The sequence below is a fragment of the Bos taurus genome, chromosome 27 (assembly GCF_002263795.3).
Source record: "Bos taurus isolate L1 Dominette 01449 registration number 42190680 breed Hereford chromosome 27, ARS-UCD2.0, whole genome shotgun sequence".
Taxonomy (NCBI): domain Eukaryota; kingdom Metazoa; phylum Chordata; class Mammalia; order Artiodactyla; family Bovidae; genus Bos; species Bos taurus.
The window spans coordinates 14,002,792-14,024,702 of NC_037354.1; the positions used below are offsets into that span (position 1 = coordinate 14,002,792).

Genomic DNA, 21,911 nt, shown 5'->3' on the forward strand with positions numbered 1-21,911 from the left:
ATAATTCGAGCATGGGCTTCAAAGTGTAGGGGCTGTCCCTGGTTGTCTGGTACGCAGCCCTGGGTTGATACAGAGCTAGAGAAATACTGGCTTGGTGTGTGAGAGTTAAATAAAGGAGGTGGTTGGGCATATGCATTTGGGATTGGGTGGGGGGTTTGTGGCATGAATTTCACACCCGCCCCCTGCCAAAAGCTGGACCACAGTGGAAATGGGAACAACTTTGGCTGTTCGTCTGGCCCTGGGATGGCTGACTGCCAAGTGGACAAACACAGAATCTAAGCGAACACAATCACAACACTTTAATATACCCCATTGTTTTGCCCTTTGGGAGCCTCTTTTTTCACATGTATGTATTTCTTTGGCTGCACTGGGTCTTAGTTGCAGCATGTGGGATCTAGTTCTCTGACCAGAGGCCGAACCTGGGCCCCTTGCACTGGGAGCCTGGAGGCTTAGCCACTGGACCGCCAGAGAAGTCCCTTTGGGAACATCTTTATTTTCTGGGCCTACGAGGTGATCCAGACACCTCCTGCATTTTCCCTGCTCTACCCCTAGAAGCAGCTGCCTTTTCAAGGATCCCAGGTTGCTTTTATCGGAGCATGGTATTGGAAACCAAGTGGTCAATGCTGGTCCTCAGTACTGCGTCTTTAGTAGCGAGTTCTTGCCACTGAGGTGCCATTGTTTCCGGGTCCTCTGATGAGACAAGCCAGGATATACATGTGTGTGCATAAACCCAAGGATACACATGCATACTCCTTTTTAAAAAAAATATTTATCTGGGTGTCTTGGGTCTTGGCTGTGTTGCAGAATCTCTCGTTGCGATGCTTGGATTCTCTAGTTGTGGCGTGCGGGCCCGGGAGTTGCGGTGCCCAGGATCCAGAGCACGTGGGATTCAGTAGCCACGGCACGCACGTTTAATTGCTCTGTGGCATGTGGCATCCTAGCTTCCCAAACAGGGATCAAACCCTTATATTGCAAGGCAGATTCCTAACCACTGGACCACCAGAGAAGTCCCACATGCGTATTTCTAATTATCTGTACCTACCTATCATCTCTCTGCCTATATTAAACTAAACATGAATTCATACTGATGCCTCCAAAACTATTTCAGAACCATGGGGTTCATTCTAGATTTCCCCCTTGTTTATCTGTAACTTTTTTTTTTTTCTTTGACAGTGAGAAACCTGGCTCAGGTCTACCCAAACCACCACTGATAATAATGAATCAATTTTGAATGAAGATAGAAAATAAAGCAGCAACGGGCTCTTCATAACAACTGTCCACACTAACCGCCACTCTGCTGTGATGTGGCGGAGAATGCGGGTCCTGGAGTCAGCCCCCTGGGTGTGAGTTCCAGCTTTGTCACTTAAGAGCCATGTTGGTGGTGGACAAACCAGTTAAGCGATCTGTCTCAGCTTCCTCCCCTCTCAAAAGGATTCACGAAAGGACAGAGCTCACAGGGCTGATGGAAGAGAAAAGAAGCTCATAGAAGAAAAGCACTTAGAATAGAACCCGGCTCATGGTACATGCTCAGTAATTAACTTTTTAAAAAAAGCATATACCAGAAGATTTATTTGACCAAAATCTCCAATAGCCAAGAGTGACCTGACGACTTCCAATTTTGAGTGTTTTGCAAATATGATTCATAAATCAATCTAATACAAAAAAAAAAGTCACTTCAGTATGGAAAATATTCAGTGGTTTAATATTTGTTCAAGATGAATCAATGCATTCCTCTGCAGCAAACTCTTTAACCATAACTTCTCCAAATTACACATCATTCCTTTAGCGTGCTGTCATGATATCTACTTTCAATCCTCTTTTATCATTATTACTGTTTTCCACTGGACTTATTTCCTTTTCGCTGAGAAAGTTGAATTTTTTTTTTTTTTACTTGAAGTCTGATCTTCCTTCAGGTCTGAAGTTTTTATTTTATTATGTACTAATCCATCACTTTAATATTCCCAATGAGAAAGTAGCACCTGAGTATTTGTATGCAACCTTGACATTTTAGGAATATTTTAAATCTCTGCACTGGCAGTTTCTTTAAAAATGTAAAAAATATCTGAAATATTTAGCCTTCGCAAAGATATAAAAGACATGTCTTGAATTTATCATTCAGATATATCTTATTTGAGCATTATAGCTGCTCTGTAGACAGCCTGTACTTTTTCCTCTAAAGTTCACAGCTGCTGTTGCTGCTGCTATTGGTTCATAATTAAACAAGGTCTTGTATAGTCAGGCAAAACCAAAATATTATAGAACTGGAGACAACATGCAAAGTCGATCACAGCAATACTTACAAAACTCACTTAGTCTAAGGAGTAACGTGGATGGAATTTATTCAAGAGAAGCTCAGGACTATTGTTAAACTCACAGATTCCCCCACCCGCCATCTCCAGGAGAGTCTTATGCAAATCGGACCTGAGTCTGCAAATCAGACTTTTTTTTTTTTTTTTTTTAAACTTTACACAATTGTATCAGTTCCGCCAAACATCAAAATGAATCCGCCACAGGCACACATGTGTCCCCATCCTGAACCTTCCTCCCTCCCCCCTCCCCACACCATCCCCCTGGGCCATCCCAGCGCTCCAGCCCCAAGCATCCAGCATGGGCATCGAACCCTGACTGGCATCCCGCCTCAGCCTTCAGAATGGGAGAAAATAATAGCAAATGAAGCAACTGACAAACAACTAATCTCAAAAATATACAAGTAACTCCTACAGCTCAACTCCAGAAAAATAAATGACCCAATCAAAAAATGGGCCAAAGAACTAAATAGACATTTCTCCAAAGAAGACATACAGATGGCTAACAAACACATGAAAAGATGCTCAACATCACTCATTATCAGAGAAATGCAAATCAAAACCACTATGAGGTACCATTTCACACCAGTCAAATCAGACTTTTTAATAAGAGTTCCAGGTGATGTTCTTCACCAGGTACATTCGGAAACACTGATTTTAATCCAAGATCCTGATTTTGTAAGGAAACTGAGTCCCAGGGAAAAGTTCCCCACCACCAGCCCCCACCTCCATCCACCCACCCAGGGTTTGGGAAGCACCTCCTGCTGTGTTCAAAGTATGTTGAAAGTTTGGGGACAGTGAGCTGTTGCATGCATGGCCGGTGGAGTTGCAATTGGGTATAGCTTTTCAGACAGACGGTTTGGCAATACATGTCAAAATATTAAACGTGCTTTATCTTTTGATCCTATAATTCCAGATGAAAACGGAATTTCTGAAATTGTCACTCAGACCACTTGCATCAGAAGCAGCTGTTGAGGTTGTGGATTTCATCATCCCATGTCAATCGACTGAGTCATACATAACCTCTGGGAGCGGGACCCTGTAGTCTGCATTTTTAACAAGGTTACCAAGAGATGAACAAGATTCACTGAAGCTTGGAGAAATGCTGCCCTTACAGGTGTGAGGGTCAGAGTCCTAGCCCGGGGGGAGATGCGGGCATCCACACAGAGGGGTAGTTCCCCCCACCCCCGGCATGGGACATGGAACATCAGAGCCCAAGGAGGGTAAGAGAAGTGTGTGCTTGGATGGGGAGGAAGATGGGCAACACAAGGATGCTGTCCTCAGGGGGCGGACCCTGGTGTGGGAACCCTCCGAGGGGAGGGGGAAGGCCAGGCATGAGGCATGCAGGCCACGTGGGGGCGGGTGGTACCATCAGGGAAGGCACCGCTGCAGCCTTGTCGGTCACATTCCCGAGTGTTGATTACATACATAAATACAATGAGGACAGGAGAGTTCGTTTTCTCCCAGGTCGAGAAGGGAGTGAACAAACACGAAAAGGAAAGAAGACTGGAGTGAATGCTGTGATGCTGGGTGTGATGTGAAGGAATTCCTGTGACCAAGAAAGAGATATGCATGGAAACATGTCCACTAGGAGGGCTGGGGTGGCCCTCCTAGAGTGATGAGTTCATCTAAGTGCCCAAATGCCAGTTTATAAATACCGTTCCTTGCCCACAAAAAGGAACTGGGTGGGGTCCCTGGAGAAATAGCGGAGTCGGGCTCTGGGGCTGAGAAAGGATGAAAGGAGCCTGGAAAGTCTTCTTGTGCCAGAAAACAAGGAAGTGCTCAAAGAAAGATGGAGCTACGTCAGAGGACACAGGAAACAGACCACAGGAGCTCCCGTCCTCGGCCAAATCTAAGACAATTTGAGCATTAAAAAAAAAAAAAAAAGATGGTGTAGTCGCCAAGAACTCAGGGGAGGGGAGCATGGGTACAGAGTCTGGGGAAGATGGGGGTCCTGGAGATGGATGGTCGTGATGGTTGCAGAACACTGTGAATGTACTGAGGGCCCCTAAACTGTACACTTAAAAATGACTAAAATAGCAAGCGCTGTATTTATTTTGGCATAAAAATGACGGAATGGAGAATAACACACAGAATAAAAAATAATCCATAGGTCCCTAATGATCAACATTAAAAAAAAAAATGACAATAAGAAGGGCAAAAAGAGATAGGAAAAGGTCTTCACATAAAATGCTGGCTGAGGGACTTTCCTGGTGGTCCAGTCGTTAAGAATCTGCCTTGCAATTCAGGGGATGCAGGTTCGACCCCAAGTCGGGGCAACTCACCCCTCAACTAGAGAGGCCATTTGCCACACTACTGTGCCCGAGCACTCCAGAACCCGTGCTCTGCAACTAGACAAAAGCCTGTGCACCACAACAAAGAGCCAGCGTGAAGATTTAAAAAATAAAATGAAAACAGAGCCAGATTTTAAAAGCTGGCTGATAAATGCAAGGGAAACACACACCATTTTGGAACCATCAGTGTAATAACTGATATATGTAAGCATGGAAAAAAGAAAGCTGAGCACAGAAGAATTGATGCTTTTGAACTGTGGTGTTGGAGAAGACTCTTAAGATTCCCTTGCACTGCAAGGAGATCCAACCAGTCCATCCTAAAGGAGATCAGTCCTGCATATTCATTGGGAGGACTGATGCTAACGCTGAAACTGCAATCCTTTGGCCACCTGATGAAAAGAACTGACTCATTTGAAAAGACTATGATGCTGGGAAAGACTGAAGGTGGGAGGAAAAGGGGACGACAGAGAATGAGATGGTAGATGGCATCTCAAACTCAATGGACATGAGTTTGAGTAAACTCTGGGCGTTGGTGATGGACAGGGAGGCCTGGTGTGCTGCAGTCCATGGGGTCACAAAGAGTCAGACACGACTGAGCGACTGAACTGAACTGACTGAAGCCTGGATCTTGGATAAATGCCAAATCCAGCGGGTGAGAGGTTTGTTTGGGAAAAGGATATGCACGTAGGCTCCAAGTATCACCTCACAGATGGTTACTCGTTACCGAGGAGAAGAGGCCTTTACACGGGTATCACATGGACACCTGTCAGACACCACCTTGGGTGACTTGGTCATGCACCGGACCGATGAGGACGTCAGAGGTCTCCTGATGTGATGAGGTGGGAAATATGAACCTAACCGTGGCGTTTTCTTGACAAGACTTTTTATCTGAATCTTGAGGAAATCATCAAAAACCAGACTGGGAGATGTTCTGCAAAACTGCTAGCCGAAACTCTTTTCACTGTCATAGAAGAATTTTTAAAGAATAAAAACCAGGAAGGGGACTTCTCTGGCGGTCCAGTGGTTAGTCTTAACCACCCCCTGATCCCTGAGCTAAGATCCCACGTGCCTTGGGGCCAAAAACCCAGAACATAAACAACAGAAACCATGTTGTAACAAATTCAAAAAAGTCTTTAAAAATGGTCCACATAAAAAAAAAATCTAAAAAAAAGAAAAAGCAGAAGGATGTTCAAGATTAAAGGAAATGAAAGAGACAGGACAATTCAGTGCCACACGACGTCCTTGACTGCATCCTGTTTTTTCTTAAAAAAAAAAAAAAAAAAAGCTATACAGGACATTTTAGGGTAATCAGGGAGATTTGGGTATGGACTGCATGTTAATTAATACTAATTATATCAATTTTAACTAGGGGAGGTTGATAATAATGCTATGGCTATGGCAGAGAATGTCCTTATTTTTACTTTCATGTCCTTATTTTTACTTTTATTCATGGTTGAATAAAAAAAAATCTTTACCTGTATCTATAGACAGAGAAATAAAAGTAATGTGGCAACATGTTATTATCTCCTGGTGAATCTAGAAGACAGTTACCTAGGTATTCATTTTATCATGCTCTCAATTTTTCTACAGTTTTCACGTTTTTCAAAATAAAAAGAATCCAACTGTCTTGGGCATGTCTCAAGAAGTAAATGGCTCCAATTTCTTATTGTTTAAATATTAAAATAACACTATTACAACAGTAATAACAATATTCCACATATTTAAAGACATAAAAACAGGAACTTCCCTGGAGGTCTTTATATGAATGAAATCTTTCTGAACAAATTATTTCATTTCTTGCTTCTTTTGTTGTGGTTGTTCAGTCACCCAGTCAGGTTCATCTGTTTGCAACCCCATGGGCTGGAGCACGCCAGGCCTCCCTGTCCCTCACCATCTCCTGGAGTTTGCCCAAGTTCATGTCCACTGCATCAGTCTTGCCATCCAGCCATCTCATCCTCTGATGCCCTCTTTTCCTTCTGCCCTCAATCTTTCCCAGCATCAGGGACTTTTCCAATAGTCAGTCAGCTGTTCACAACAGGTGACAAAAATACAGAAGCCTTAGCTTCAGCATCAGTTCTTTTTAGTGTAACTATAGTTGATCCTTTTATCATCACTCTATTGCGTTGTTTAAACAAACCACATGACATATTTATCCACAGTCTTTATCAGACATTTGCATGCTTCACTTTTGGCCTATTGTAAATAATAAGCCCTAAACATTCTGGTATATGGATCTGACGCATGTATGTGTGAATTTCTCTAAGGATACACCTGGGAACGGGATCAGTAGGTCATAGGATGTGTGGGTATCCTCCATTTTCTTAGATACGGCCAAAATGTGTCTGTAGCAATCTGCATTCCCACCCATCACTGATGGCAATTCCTGTTGCTCCACATACTTACCAACACCTGACATTATTACATTTAGGTTTTTGCCAATGCAGTGGCCGCATGGACAGAGGAGCCTGGTGGGCTACAGTCCATGGGGTCACAAGAGTCGGACACGACTTATCGACTAAACCATCACCACCACCAGCTGCATGAGTATTTCTCATTGTGGTTTTAGTTTTCGTTTCACTGGCTCTTAATGATGTTGGGCACCTTTCCACATGTTTATTGGCAAAATCTATTTCCTTGAACATGCTTTATTACACAGACCTTTTTTTCCTCTTTATTCACTTTGAAAATCCACAAATCAAATGAATTTGGGAGATTATATTGTAGTTAATTTCTCAAAGCCAAATTTACAGCATTGAGTCAACATCAGGAAGTCAAGAACTAAGAGGAAGAAAGAAGATGAAGTGGGGAAAAAGAGACTGATCAATAATAAGTAGAAAAGAAAGATTTTAGTGAAAAATCCAGAGGGATAGGAAAGGAGATATAAAATTGTTTTAAAAGATAGGGATGAGGGAATACAATCCCATCGTTTATTTTATTTATTTACTCATTGGCCCTGCTGTACAGCACTTGTGATCTTGGTTCCCTGACCAGGATCGCACCCAAGCCCCCTGCATTGGAAGCTGGGAGTCCCAGATCCCATCTTTTAAAGCTGTTTTTCGTGGATTATAAAGTTGGAATGGGGGGAAAATGCACATTAAAGATGGTAAAAGGAAAATGGAAATTTACATTATTTTATTATGTAAGGAAGAATGTAAACGGATATTTATTCTACCAGTCTACCCCACAGAGCATATAAGAGGTCCTTTCTGAGCGCCTCACACGTACAAACATGTCATTTGAACGTTTGTTCCTCTGTAAGACAGCTATTAAATGTTTCCTATCATTTTAGCAATCACGGGGTTTGCTCAATGTGGCTCTCCATCTGCAGTGAAACAGGTAAAATCTAACCCGTTTCATGCTGCTTACTACTGAACAATCGTTGCTGCCTAAGGTGTTGGTATCGTAATTAATGGGAATGGAAGTGGCTGTGGTAATTGAGCTTTCTGGTTTGGCCTGGCACTGGGAATTCTTAAAAGGTCATATGCCTCTCTCTTTTTTTTTTTTTCAAAATTTTTATGTTTTGGCTGCACTACTTGGTTCCCTGACCAGTGACTGAACCCACACCTCCTGCACTGGATCACCTGGGAAGTCCCTCATATACCTGTCTTTTTAAGGACTGTCTAGACAATAACGGCATCCGGTCCCATCACTTCATGGGAAATAGATGGGGAAACAGTGTCAGACTTTATTTTTGGGGGCTCCAAAATCACTGCAGATGGTGATTGTAGCCATGAAATTAAAAGACACTTAATCCTTGGAAGGAAAGTTATGACCAACCTAGATAGCATATTCAAAAGCAGAGACATTACTTTGCCAGCAAAGGCCCGTCTAGTCAAGGCTATGGTTTTTCCAGGGGTCATGTATGGATGTGAAAGTTGGACTCTGAAGAAAGCTGAGCACCGAAGAATTGACACTTTTGAACTGTGGTGTTGGAGAAGACTCTTGAGAGTCCCTTGGACTGCAAGCAGATCCAACCAGTCCATTCTGAAGGAGATCAGCCCTGGGATTTCTTTGGAGGGAATGATGCTAAAGCTGAAACTCCAGTACTTTGGCCACCTCATGCGAAGAGTTGACTCATTGGAAAAGACTCTGATGCTGGGAGGGATTGAGGGCAGGAGGAGAAGGGGACGACAGAGGATGAGATGGCTGGATGGCATCACTGACTCAATGGACTTGAGTCTGAGTGAACTCCGGGAGTTGGTGATAGACAGGGAGGCCTGGCCTGCTGCGATTCATGGGGTTGCAAAGAGTCGGACACGACTGAGCGACTGAACTGAACTGAACTGATTCAGACAACAACGTTTAGGAACTGTGGATTAGGGTTACCTATTCATAATAAAAGAAGAGAAGTGAAAAGCAAAGGAGAAAAGAAAAGATATAAACATCTGAATGCAGAGTTTCAAAGAATAGCAAGAAGAGATAAGAAAGCCTTCTTCAGCGATCAATGCAAAGAAATAGAGGAAAACAACAGAATGGGAAAGAGTAGAGATCTCTTCAAGAAAATCAGAGATACCAAAGGAACATTTCATGCAAAGATGGGCTCGATAAAGGACAGAAATGGTATGGACCTAACAGAAGCAAAGATATTAAGAAGACATGGCAAGAATACACAGAAGAACTGTACAAAAAAAGATCTTCACAACCCAGATAATCACGATGGTGTGATCACTGACCTAGAGCCAGACATCCTGGAATGTGAAGTCTAGTGGGCCTTAGAAAGCATCACCACGAACAAAGCTAGTGGAGGTGATGGAATTCCAGTTGAGCTATTTCAAATCCTGAAAGATGATGCTGTGAAAGTGCTGCCCTCAATATGCCAGCAAATTTGGAAAACTCAGCAGTGGCCACAGGACTGGAAAAGGTCAGTTTTCATTCCAATCTCAAAGGCAATGCCAAAGAATGCTCAAACTACCGCACAATTGCTCTCATCTCACACGCTAGTAAAGTAATGCTCAAAATTCTCCAAGCCAGGCTTCAGCAATACATCAACCGTGAACTTTCTGATGTTCAAGCTGGTTTTAGAAAAGGCAGAGGAACAAGAGATCAAATTGCCACCATCCACGGGATCAAGGAAAAAGCAAGAGAGTTCCAGAAAAACATCTATTTCTGCTTTACTGACTATGCCAAAGCCTTTGACTGTGTGGATCACAATAAACTGTGGAAAATTATGCAAGAGATGGGAATACCAGACCACCTGACCTGCCTCTTGAGAAATCTGTATGCAGGTCAGGAAGCAACAGTTAGAACTGGACATGGAACAACAGACTGGTTCCAAATAGGAAAAGGAGTTCGTCAAGGCTGTATATTGCTGCTGCTGCTGCTAAGTCGCTTCAGTCGTGTCCGACTCTGTGCGACCCCAGAGACGGCAGCCCACCAGGCTCCCCTGTTCCTGGGATTCTCCAGGCAAGAACACTGGAGTGGGTTGCCATTTCCTTCTCCAATGTATGAAAGTGAAAAGTGAAAGTGAAGTCGCTCAGTCGTGTTCGACTCCTAGCGACCCCATGGACTGCAGCCTACCAGGCTCCTCCATCCATGGGATTTTCCAGGCAAGAGTACTGGAGTGGGGTGCAATTGCCTTCTCCGGCTGTATATTGTCACCCTGTTTATTTAAATTTATATGCAGAGTACATCATGAGAAACGCTGGACTGGAAGAAACACAAGCTGGAATCAAGATTGCTGGGAGAAATATCAATAACCTCAGATATGCAGATGACACCACCCTTATGGCAGAAAGTGAAGAGGAACTAAAAAGCCTCCTGATGAAAGTGAAAGTAGAGAGTGAAAAAGCTGGCTTAAAGCTCAACATTCAGAAAACGAAGATCATGGCATCCGGTCCCATCACTTCATGGAAAATAGATGGGGAAACAGTGGAAACAGTGTCAGACTTTATTTTGGGGGCTCCAAAATCACGGCAGATGGTGACTGCAGCCATGAAATTAAAAGACGCTTACTCCTTGGAAGGAAAGTTATGACCAACCTAGATAGCATATTCAAAAGCAGAGACATTACTTTGCCAACAAAGGTCCGTCTAGTCAAGCCTATGGTTTTTCCTGTGGTCATGTATGGATGTGAGAGTTGGACTGTGAAGAAGGCTGAGCGCCAAAGGATTGATGCTTTTGAGCTGTGGTGTTGGAGAAGACTCTTGAGAGTCCCTTGGACTGCAAGGAGATCCAACCAGTCCATTCTGAAGGAGATCAGCCCTGGGATTTCTTTGGAAGGAATGATGCTATAGCTGAAACTCCAGTACTTTGACCACCTCATGGGAAGAGTTGACTCATTGGAAAAGACTCTGATGCTGAGAGGGATTGAGAGCAGGAGGAGAAGGGGACGACAGAGGATGAGATGGCTGGATGGCATCACTGACTCAATGGACGTGAGTCTGAATGAACTCCGGGAGTTGGTGATGGACAGGGAGGCCTGGCATGCTGTGATTCATGGGGTCGCAAAGAGTCGCTCACGACTGAGCGACTGATCTGATCTGATTTATAATAACTCATAGAGATAGAGATGTTATTCAACACTTCGGATGCAGAAAAGCAAAAACAAAAAAGTCACTAGCTCGATCTAGGGGGAAAAAAGTTCTCTTTATTTAGAAGTTCTGGTTTATATTATCCCTGATCTCCTGGAGAGACAGGGGATATTAAAATATTAAAAACCAGTTCCTCTTGTCCTACACTTGAGTCGACTCAATAGCTTAATGATAAAGGTTATAACAATAATTCATTCAGAGATGTATTACACACTAGTAACGAATTCTTACACACATCCTTCAAAATGGAGACCACATTTTACAAAGAAAGAAACTAAATCATATCAAATTACTGAAGAGTTCTAGGCGAAACACAGGATTACAGATGGGTTATTTAATTCTATTAGACTTGGATATTTCCTTCCCAAGACTTAGTCCCAAATCCTTAGCCCTTTACAGAATTTTTGGATGGGCAACATTCAATGATACACTCGCAGTCCTGACCTTTTGAGTCTTGACCTTTAACTCTCTCCTGGAGTATCTCTAATTTCTAAAAATCAAAGCCCATATCAGATCCCCTTTTGGACTTCCTTATGTACTGCAGCTATTTGAGTCTCTCCTGATGGCCTAAAATCTTGGAATCCGACCAGGTTCCTCCTTCTGGTCTAGTCACCTCTTAATCTAATCAGGAGCAAATTCTTGCCGGATCATTCCTTTTCATGCCCTCCTCACTTTATTTCTGATCCAGGCTTTTATCTCTCTCATACCTATACTGTCACGCCAGCCTCCTAACTAGACGGCTCCAGCCGGTCTTGGGTCCTTGCACGCCAGATTCAGCCTGGAGTCTCCAGCACCCATGTCCTTCTGAAAGCCCGCTGGCCCTGCCATGCCGGTCCACTTTGGAATCACGTCCTCCCATCTCAACCCCATCCATTTGCCTTACCGATCATTTTCGTCATGTATACCGCCTTGATGAGACCTTCCTTTCCGACAGCCCCCACTCGCTTCATTTACTGTCTGAATGCTCCCCTTGACTCTAAGGAAGCATACACGAGACTGTGTTCTTTAAATTTTATGACTGGCTCCATCTCCAATGAAGTTAGCAAGAAAAAAAAAAAGCTGTTTTCATGGATTATAAAGTTGGACTGGGGAAAAATGCAAACTAAAGATGGCGAAAGGAGAATGGAACCTTATTTTTTTTCATTATGTAAGAAAGAATGTAGATGAATTCCTTACAAGCAAGCGTCTTTTGCACCTTACTTTTTTTCCAGTATATGTATATATACTGGATTAAAAAGAATCCTGGGCATCCTTCCTTATCAGCAAACAAATTTTTACGCAATGCTTTTTAAGTGCCCGCTGACTATGGATAATTCATTTGTTTTGTCCCTTAATGACGGACACTGGTGATTTTTCCAGCTTTGCTATTATAAGCATGCTACAATGCCCATTCTTGCATATCTAGGGGAACCATCTATAGGTAAAGTAGTAGCCCTGAGGGACTCACTGGTGGTCCAGTGGTTGAGGATCCACCTGCCAGTATAAGGGACAGAGATTCTTTCCCTGGTTTGGGAAGGGTCCACATTCCTCGGGGCAACCAAACCTGTGTGCCACCCCTACTGATGCCTGCCTGTACTGCACCAAGAGAAGCCGCCACAATGAGAAGAGCAGCAGAGAGCAGCCTCCACTCTCCGCAACTGAGAAAGTCCTGGCGCAGCAACAAAGACCCAGTGCAGCCAAAACTAAGTAATTTCACATATCGTGGAACTAGGATTGCTAAATATGTATACATACTGGACTAAAAACATATATTTCAATTTGGATAGATATAACGAATTCTCTGCTGAAATAATTTTCACTCTCCACTCTCATTTTTGATACCACTCAATTTCCTGCCACCCAGGATCTGGACATTGACATGGGAGCTTTGTTTAATGGCAGCTCATCCCCACCGACTATCAGTATTGGAGAACATTGCAAAGCTGGGAGAAAAGGGAATTGAAGGCCAGAAAACCGGAATAATCTGGGATCTGGGGCAAGAGACAGACAGCATCATCCTTCTGAACTGGAACCAAATGAAATCTAAATGTATCACCTATAAAATAGTGGATAATCTTCATGTTGATTTTATTTTTAGAGATGTGAATATAAACAAAATGAAGCATCATCATCTTAACCCCTAGGAACTCTCTGAAGGGGTGGTACTAGGTAAACTGAGTGAAATCAGAACAGCAGTGTGAAAACTTGATCGAGACTAAACCCTGCAGAGGAGCGACTTTCCTTTCTATCATCCGAACTGCTTTCGTGTGACCAAATGTTCCCTGTGCCACCCAGTGGGGGAGAAGAAGTGAGTTTGTCTCTTAAATGCTTTCGAGTTTTGTTTGTCTATTTAGGGTCCCTTTTTGAAGTCCTGGGCTTCCCTAGTGGCACAGCTGGTAAAGAATCCACCTACAATGTGGGAGACCTGGGTTCAACCCCTGGGTTGGGAAGATTCCCTGGTGAAGGGAACAGCTATCCACTCCAGTATTCTGGCCTAGAGAATTCTACGGACTGTATAGTCAGTCCACAGGGGTAGCAAAGAGTCGGACTAGACTGAGCCACCTTCACTTAAGTCTTAGATTTATGGAACAATAAACAACCATTGACAGCTGTGTGCTATTTTGGATTCCCCATCCATTTTAGAAGTTGGGTAAGAATACTAACTTATCTGAAAGCTTATCAAATTTGAAATTAACCGAGAAGTATCATGCAGTAGTTTATCCCAGTGAAACAAACTAAATTGTGGCCATGGCAAAGTGTGTCACTTTTTTCTCTAATAGCAGGATGCAGACATTTTAAATATAAAACATGTTTTCTGTTTAGGGGAGGGAAGCATATCAGAAGCAAGGTTTAAAGAATGGCTTGGCTGGGTTGCCAGATGATGTTATTGTTAATAGTATACCATGACACAAGTCCCTGGTGGCTCAGAGGTTAAAGCGTCTGCCCGCAATGCGGGAGATGCGGGAGATGCGGGTTTGATCCCTGAGCTGGGAAGATCCCCTGGAGAAGGAAATGGCAACCCACTCCAGTATTCTTGCCTGGAGAATCCCATGGAGGGAAGAGCCTAGTAGGCTACAATCCACAGGGTTGCAAAGAGTCGGACACGACTGAGCTACTTCACTTTCACTTTCACTTTACCGTGACACAAATTTTGACCATGGTAATGGGCCAATTTAGAGCAATCATGGTGGAGAGATTTGACAGAATGTGGTCCACTGGAGAAGGGAATGGCAAACCACTTCAGTATTCTTGCCTTGAGAACCCCATGAACAGTATGAAAAGGCAAAATGATAGGATACTGAAAGAGAAACTCCCCAGGTCAGTAGGTGCCCAATATGCTACTGGAGATCAGTGGAGAAATCTGATGCTGGGAGGGATTGGGGGCAGGAGGAGAAGGGGACGACAGAGGATGAGATGGCTGGATGGCATCGCTGACTCGATAGACGTGAGTCTCAGTGAACTCCGGGAGTTGGTGTTGGACAGGGAGGCCTGGCCTGCTGCGATTCATGGGGTTGCAAGGAGTCGGACACGACTGAGCGACTGATCTGATCTGAAAACAAAGCTCCTTCACTCAGTAGCGTGAGAGATTAGTTTTAGTCCTATCTTTTCCCCAGCATTCAGAAGTATAACCTTAAGCTTACACACTAGGATGGCCCATCTCACCTGGAATAGGGCAAAGCTTGCCCTGTGGGATCACTTCCTGAGGAATGGAGTGAGGCTGAACAAGGGGAGCAAACGGGGTCTTCCCTTTGTCATCGGTGAAGCCTGGCTTCCTGGGTGTACACAAGGAAGACCTAGAAAGATACAGAAAGTGAATTCATCTTGGATGGCTACCTTCCCTGCCTCCTGCACCCTCGGGTAGCTCCTGAGTGCAATCCTCTGTCTCTAGAGTGTCTTATGGTAAAAGTTTCTACTCAGATGCTCCAGGTACGGATACAACCCCGCTAAGGCCCTCGCCCGAGAAGGCAGGTCCGGTCCTCACCACGAAGCTGTTCCAAGCCCCTCAGCCTCCATCCTTACTCTGCGGGACCAACCTCCTCCTCCTCGGAGATGGACCACTGACGCCCCGAAGACCTAGAGGACCAAAGGCCGTCCCCACCTCCAAGGCGGCTGCCACACTAACGGGGGCAGCTCCGCGCCCTGGGGAACCTCAATTAACTTGACCTCCTTACCCGTGGGTGAATCCAGGAGGGGAGGCGGACGCAGCTGCAAACCCCCCACCCCCACCCCGAAAGCCCTTGCTGTGCGCTGTGTCCCGCGCAAGGTGGGAAAAAGTCTACGTATAAGGCGGCAGGATTAAGTGAATTCACACCTAGTGGTGAAGGACTGATCCCCGGGGTCTTTCTTCCTTGATTCCCGCCCGCCCCGTCCCCCCACTATAAAAGCAGCTGCTCAGTAACCCGGAAGACTCTGAATGGTGGGGACGGTGGTGCAGGCCGGGCTGGAGAAGAGTTGGGGGACTGGGAGGCTCCCTCCGAGACGGAAGGGCTGGGGGACGGGAGGCGCAAATGCTGTGGGTCTGGGCCCTGCCAGGCCTGCTGCCCGTGGCCCCGTCCAGCCCGGAGCCCGACGTCCGGGCCCACCAGGACGTAGTAGCTGCTGAATAAATACTTGTGGAATGAGAGAAAGTCCGCGTTCCTTCCCGGACACGTCCAGGGGCCGGGCCGCCGCGGTTTCCTTCCAGCGCGCTCGCCCACACCTCCCCGGGCGGCGGCTGGGCTCAGGGCCGGGGACTTCCCGGGGCGGGGGCGGACGGAAGGGGCTGGATGCCCGGGGCGGGCACGTCCAGCGCCGGGCCCCGTGGGCCGAGCGGACGTGGACGACGACCAGGGCGGGGTGGTCAGCCGCTTCTCCGGGTTTGGCCCGAGTCCTCCCGGCGGGGCCCCCCAGGTGGCAGGGCGGGTCGCGGCGCTCTCGGACCTCGGGACTCGCTTTCGCTGTCCGCCGCGAGGCCCGCGGGGCCCCTCAGAGCTCGCAGGTCCCGAAGGGCCGGGCGCCGTTGCAGAGGCCCCCGGACGCGCTTTCCGGCGCCGGCGGGGCTTTTCACACTTTCTACCCCACCCCTCGCCCCGGGAACCGCCCGGGGAACCAAGAGCGGGTGCGGAGCGCCGCGCGGGGGACCCTTTTGTGCCCTCGCTGTTCGCTGGGACCTTTTGCTTCCGAAGGGAGCCTCCCCACATCCCCTTCCTCTCGGGGAAAGTCTTGTAGTTTCCCTGGAAGTCGCAAAGAGGTGGAAGGAGAGGGCTGCTGGGCGCTCTCTCGTTAATTTTCCGTCCCGAAACTCGTAAAAAAATAAATAAATAAACCCCAAGCGTTCGGCCGTAGGGAGACTTTGAGGGTCCGGAGGAAGCAGCGAGCCGTGCATTCCTTCGTCCGCCTGCCTCCCACCTGGCCCACAGCTCCCCTCCCCCGCTGCCGCCGACGCCCGACTCGGGCCGGCGCCCAGGCCCGCGCGCAGAGCCGCGGGAACGGCAGGGTTAAGCCCTGGAATGTGGCGGCGAGGAATGTGCATGCAGATGAGCCGGGCGGGGGGGAGGGGGCGGGGCGATGGGCGGGGCGGGCCCGGAGGCGTGGTGAGGGCGGGTACGGGGCGTGGCGAGGGGCGGGTGCATGCTAATTTGACGCAAATGAGAAGCCCAGTCGCCGCCGCTCCGCCGAGCTTCCCGGATCCGAGCCCAGACGGCGGCGGCTCGGGCAGCCTGGGCGCCGCGACCCTCGGCGGCCGTAGAGGGACGGGGAGGAGGAGGAGGAAGAGGCGGAGGCTGCGGCGGCGATCGCGAGGAGGAGGAGGCGGAGGAGGGTTCGCTCGCCCGCTCCGACGCAGACATGGTGGACTGATCCCCGGCGGGGGCCGAGAGCAGGGTTTCCTGAGACGCCCTCCAGTCCCCTCGCGTGGCCCCCGCCACAGCCCCGCGGGCCCCCAGCCCTCGCCGGCGCCCGGATCTGGGGTGCGGCGGCCGGGCCCGGGCAGTCGCGTTCCCGCCGCGTCCCGCGCCCGGTTCCCCTATGGAGGCGCCGCCCGCCAGCGAGGCCGCCGACCATGCCTAGGAGGGCCGGGAGCGGGCAGCTGCCGCTACCCCGGGGCTGGGAGGAGGCCAGGGACTACGACGGCAAGGTCTTCTACATCGATCACAACACCCGGAGGACCAGCTGGATCGACCCCCGGGACAGGTGGGCGGCCGGGCCGCGGGGCGGGCGCGGGGACCCGCCTCGGGAGCGCGGCGGCGGCTGTTGTCCGGGAGACCCGGCCGAGCGGCGGCGCCCGCGGCGCGGGGGGCGTGGGGCGCGCGGGGCGTCGCCTGTCCCCGGGGGTTGCTGCCGGGAGGGGTCCCGGGGAGAAGGCGCGGGGACCGTCCGCCCGAGCCGGGGCTGCGTCAGCCCGGCCAGGCGCCCTGGCCCGGGGGGCCCGCGGAGAGCCGCCGCAACCAGGCTCCCCCTTGGCCACCACCTTCCCGAGCGCCCCGGGACCTTGAGACGCTCGGGGCACGGAGGCGAGGGTGGGATCGACGCCCTGGGCGGGCGCTGTGTCCAGTTAACGGACCCAGAAGGGCCACCTGAGCCCTGCTCGGAGCCCGCCTCCGCCCGGAGTTGACCAGATGGAGGCTAGAGGGCACACACGGCCTGGGTGGCGGGGCGGGGCTCGGGGCCTCCCGAAGGAGGAAGGCCCGAGCGCCAGGTTGGGGGTGACCCACTGGCTAGGCCACCTGTGGCATCTCTGAGGGCCGTTCTTGGCTTCCAGCCTCGAGTGCACTTTCTTGACCCGGGGCGTGCCCGCAGGCAGGCCGGAGGCCCGGGGCGTGTAGGGGGTCCGGGCACCCTTCCCCGCTGGACCCAGGTGGTGGGTGCAATTGACTTTGCCCCTCAGATTCTGCAGACGCGTGTTTGGGGGTTTGCTGCCTGGTGTTTATCGTCACCTGAATACTTGAACTGCCTCCCAGATCTTGAAAAGGCAGATTCTGTTTTGAAATAAGAAGTGGTGACATGAACCATAGAACTGAACCTTGATTATTGAGGAACTGGCGGACTTGAGCTTAGCATGTGTTCCTGTAAGTTTTTAACACACTTTTTATTCCTGCTCAGAACCAAAGAGGAAAAACATAACATTCTAAGAAGTTTAGGAGCTGAAATTTAACTTAGTTCACAAACATTGTTTCTCTCTTCCTTCACCCTTAAAAAGAAAATGTATCATAGTTAGATTTTTAGAAGAATCATAGGAAAGATTTCTAATAGTAAATTTGTAAACTATTAAGGAAATATTCCTGCTTATAAATTTAAATAATATACCATTAGGGAAAATTCCAAATCTTGGATGGTTATCATTTCTGAATTTTCTTTCCACCTTTGTGTGTTATTCATACTTTATGTTCTCAGTTACTTTTATCCTAAGAATATTGTTTTTGAATGCTATTAAAGAGCAGTTATAAGAAAGTCACAAGTGGCATTATAAATTTATGGAGCAATCCTTGTTAAATTATCCATGAAGGTATCAGTTTAGGTTTCCCTCTTGAAATGAGAAAAGACACCTGTGCTGAGGTCACGTCTTGCTCCAGCCTGGTTGCCTGTTGCTGGCTTGATGAAAGTTATGACAAGCATCACACCTTCACAGTTTCTCCAGGCGTGTTAGCTGTTGTCATAAACTTCACGCTCCAAGCCAGTTATTGCACTTTGAAACTACTTAACAGATAGTAAATGTCAGTGATGATGGTGTTCACCCAACAGTGGCTTTTAAGGCACCTGTATAAATACTTGACTTTAACAGTCGTAGGGTCATTCTTTCTGCTTTCTGATACTTGGAGTTTCAGGTTATTGCAACTTCAATGCATTCTTGAAATATTTAGGCATTTGAGATTCTCTTCTGCTTCAGTTTACATTATTTGTCAATATCATCTCTCTTGTGTTTACTAATAAGGACTACAAGACTATGTAATGCCTGGGTAAAGCAAATAGAAAGTGAAGTAAAATTATATGGCTTGGCTTATCTTTATCACCACTTCTTAAACAAGTTAAGCATGTCTTTTACTTTAAATTGTTAATGGATTAACAATTATCATGAACTCTGTTTTCAGGAAATGTGTAACCACTTCATTTGATGGGGACAAACAATTTTGACTAAGGTGATTTGTTATTATTTCAGTTTTCCTTGAAGCTGTTGTACCTTTAAGTATTTATAAATCTGACTGGTTATAAATATTTCTGGATTTCAATAATAAGAGTTTTAAAGATACTCTGCAAGATCCGAGTCAGAGCTGATATACTTAGTTTAAATTTGGTTGTGTTTTCTTTTAGGGCAGTGAAGTGTCTATACAGTCTTGCTCACTAGTGTAGAAGATGGTCAGAGACATTATTTGAAGGAACCTGTGGGCAGTTTTGTTACACACTTACCAAACATGTGGGCAAAGAGGTGTCATACAGGTCAATTGGAGTGTGCCCCTTCTTTTTGCAGGATCAAATGAGAAATCCTGGAAGAAAAGTGACTTGATAAACTGTGGGTCTGCAGTACTTTTTAACTTTTAAAGCCATTATGATTATTTACCCATATTTATGTTCAGAAAAATAATTTTGTGTTTTTAACGCTCTACCAGAATCTGTAAGGTATTTCTGATTGCATAGGTGATTATGCAGATGTCTTGGAGGAAGAATGGGGGATTTCACAGGAACACAATTTTATTAAATCAATGGTGATTTTTAACATATTGAAGTATTATTTTAAATGCTTTTAAGCTTTTGGAGGTTGATGACACAATGCAGACTCTGCTGTGACGTGATCAGAGCTCTCATCGCTCTACCTTTATTAGCAGAAAAAAAAGCTCAGATGAGTATCTGAACCCCTCTGAAGCTGCATTTTCACCTCTAAAATGAAGATCATATCACCTGTCCCATAGGAGTATCTTGGGTGCCCACGATGAGGGCCCAGCCAAAGAGGACTAGTTGTAGTGTTGTTATTCCAGTTCAGGAACCCACTGGTCGTTCAAGGCAGCCCTGGAAAGAACAGATGTTCTGACACACATTTTCTCAGTGTTTATTGTGTGGGAGCCTCCGCACTAAGCTCTTTAACTGTGATCTCATTTTATCCTGCCAGTAGTCCTGAGAGGTGGGTGTCGTTCTTATCTTCCAGTTACAGTTGGGGAAATGGAGTCACAGGGATCATTGCTGTTACACGTGGAGTGGGAATTCGGAGCCAGAGAACCGGACTGTAGAGTCTGTGCCCTCTGTCTTTTCTCTAGACTTACTGGACATCTGGTCATGCTCAGGGGTCTTTGCGTGGAGGACAGCCTCTTTGCCTAGGATTGATTTCTTAGGCTGATTGACCAGTCTTTTTTTCTTTTTTACTTTTACTTAATTTTTTTCCATTCTGTACAGTTTTTAAATGTTGCTTCCACGTATAGTTAATACACAGTATTGCCTATATTCCCCATGTTCTACAGTACATCTGTCAGCTTGTCTTACTCTCAATCGTCTATACCTTTCACTCTCTCAGCTCTGTGTTGCCGCCCCTCCACACTGGTACCCAATAGTTTGTTTCTGTGAGTCTGCTTCTTTTATGTTGTAGTCACTAGTTTGTTCTGTTTTTTTAGATTCATGTATAAGTGATATCTGGAGAAGGCAATGGCACCCCACTCCAGTACTCTTGCCTGGAAAATCCTATGGACGGAGGAGCCTGGTGGGCTGCAGTCCATGGGGTTGCTAAGGGTCGGACCCGACTGAGCGACTTCACTTTGACTTTTCACTTTCATGCATTGGAGAAGGAAATGGCGACCCACTCCAGTGTTCTTGCCTGGAGAATCCCAGGGATGGGGGAGCCTGGTGGGCTGCCGTCTATGGGGTCGCACAGAGTCGGACACGACTGAAGCGACTTAGCAGCAGCATAAGTGATATCATATAGTATTTATCTTTCTCTATCTGACTTATTTCATTTAGTGAAATACCCTCCAAGTCCATCCACGTTGCTGCAAATGGCAAAATTTTGTTCTATTTTATGGCCAAGTCGTAGTTCATTATACATATATATATATATATATATATATATATACACACACCACGTCTTCTTCGTCTATTCATCTGTTGATGGACACTTAAGTTATTTTCACGTGACCCATCTTTCTTGGTCTTCAGAGGATCCTGTCAACTATGTAGGATTCTCTGATGCCTGAGCTCACCACACAGGGCGAATGCCTTGGGAGTGTGGGCTGGGGACCCGTCAAGCTGACCCCACTGAACCACGGAGCTGGTCCAGCTAGAACTTGGCAGTTCAGTGTTCTCTTGAGCACGTTAGAAGTTCATTTTGGGGAAGAGTTAAGGGCTCCATATCAATGTGAATAGATTACAGTTTTACTGTAACAGCCTTGACTTTGCCCTTCCTCTCCCCTTCCCCGAGTCCTGGGGAAAACTTCTCCGTGTCCGTGATTCCTTGGCAACCCGCCCCACCCCAAGTGAACCAACTGTTCTTTTGCAAGTCTGCTCCCTCACTCACCTCTTATTTTGCTCAACTTAGGCCCCCTTTGACCACACCAAATGGTGTTTATGGTGGGCCATAGATCATGGCCAAATGGCCCAATGCTTAAAAAAAAAAAAAGCTAGTCCATGTTTTCTCCTATTCAGTGAAGGAGAGAAAGGTGGAGTGTTGGATTTATTTGCCTCTTGGAGGAGTAGGTGGCTAAGGCAGACAGGCATCAGGGCCAGGATGAGTGGTTTTACAAACTCCCAGGGGAATTCTGTTCATTTTCTGTCCTCGAATTGGATGTTACAATAACTTTGTCTTGTTGAACTTAAAAGATTCATCACCACATAAAGCGACTTGGTAA

At 46.8% G+C, this 21,911-nt stretch overlaps 1 protein-coding gene across 1 annotated transcript in view; it reads left to right on the forward strand.

Annotated features, from left to right (window-relative positions):
* The first annotated feature begins 16,765 nt into the window (after positions 1-16,765).
* WWC2 (WW and C2 domain containing 2) overlaps positions 16,766-21,911 on the forward strand; it is a 152,722-nt gene continuing 147,576 nt past the window's right edge. The window contains exon 1 of the mRNA XM_024986463.2: positions 16,766-17,280. Within this exon, the coding sequence (XP_024842231.1) occupies positions 17,150-17,280 (131 nt within the window). The 5' untranslated portion in view covers positions 16,766-17,149. The remainder of the gene's footprint in view (positions 17,281-21,911) is intronic.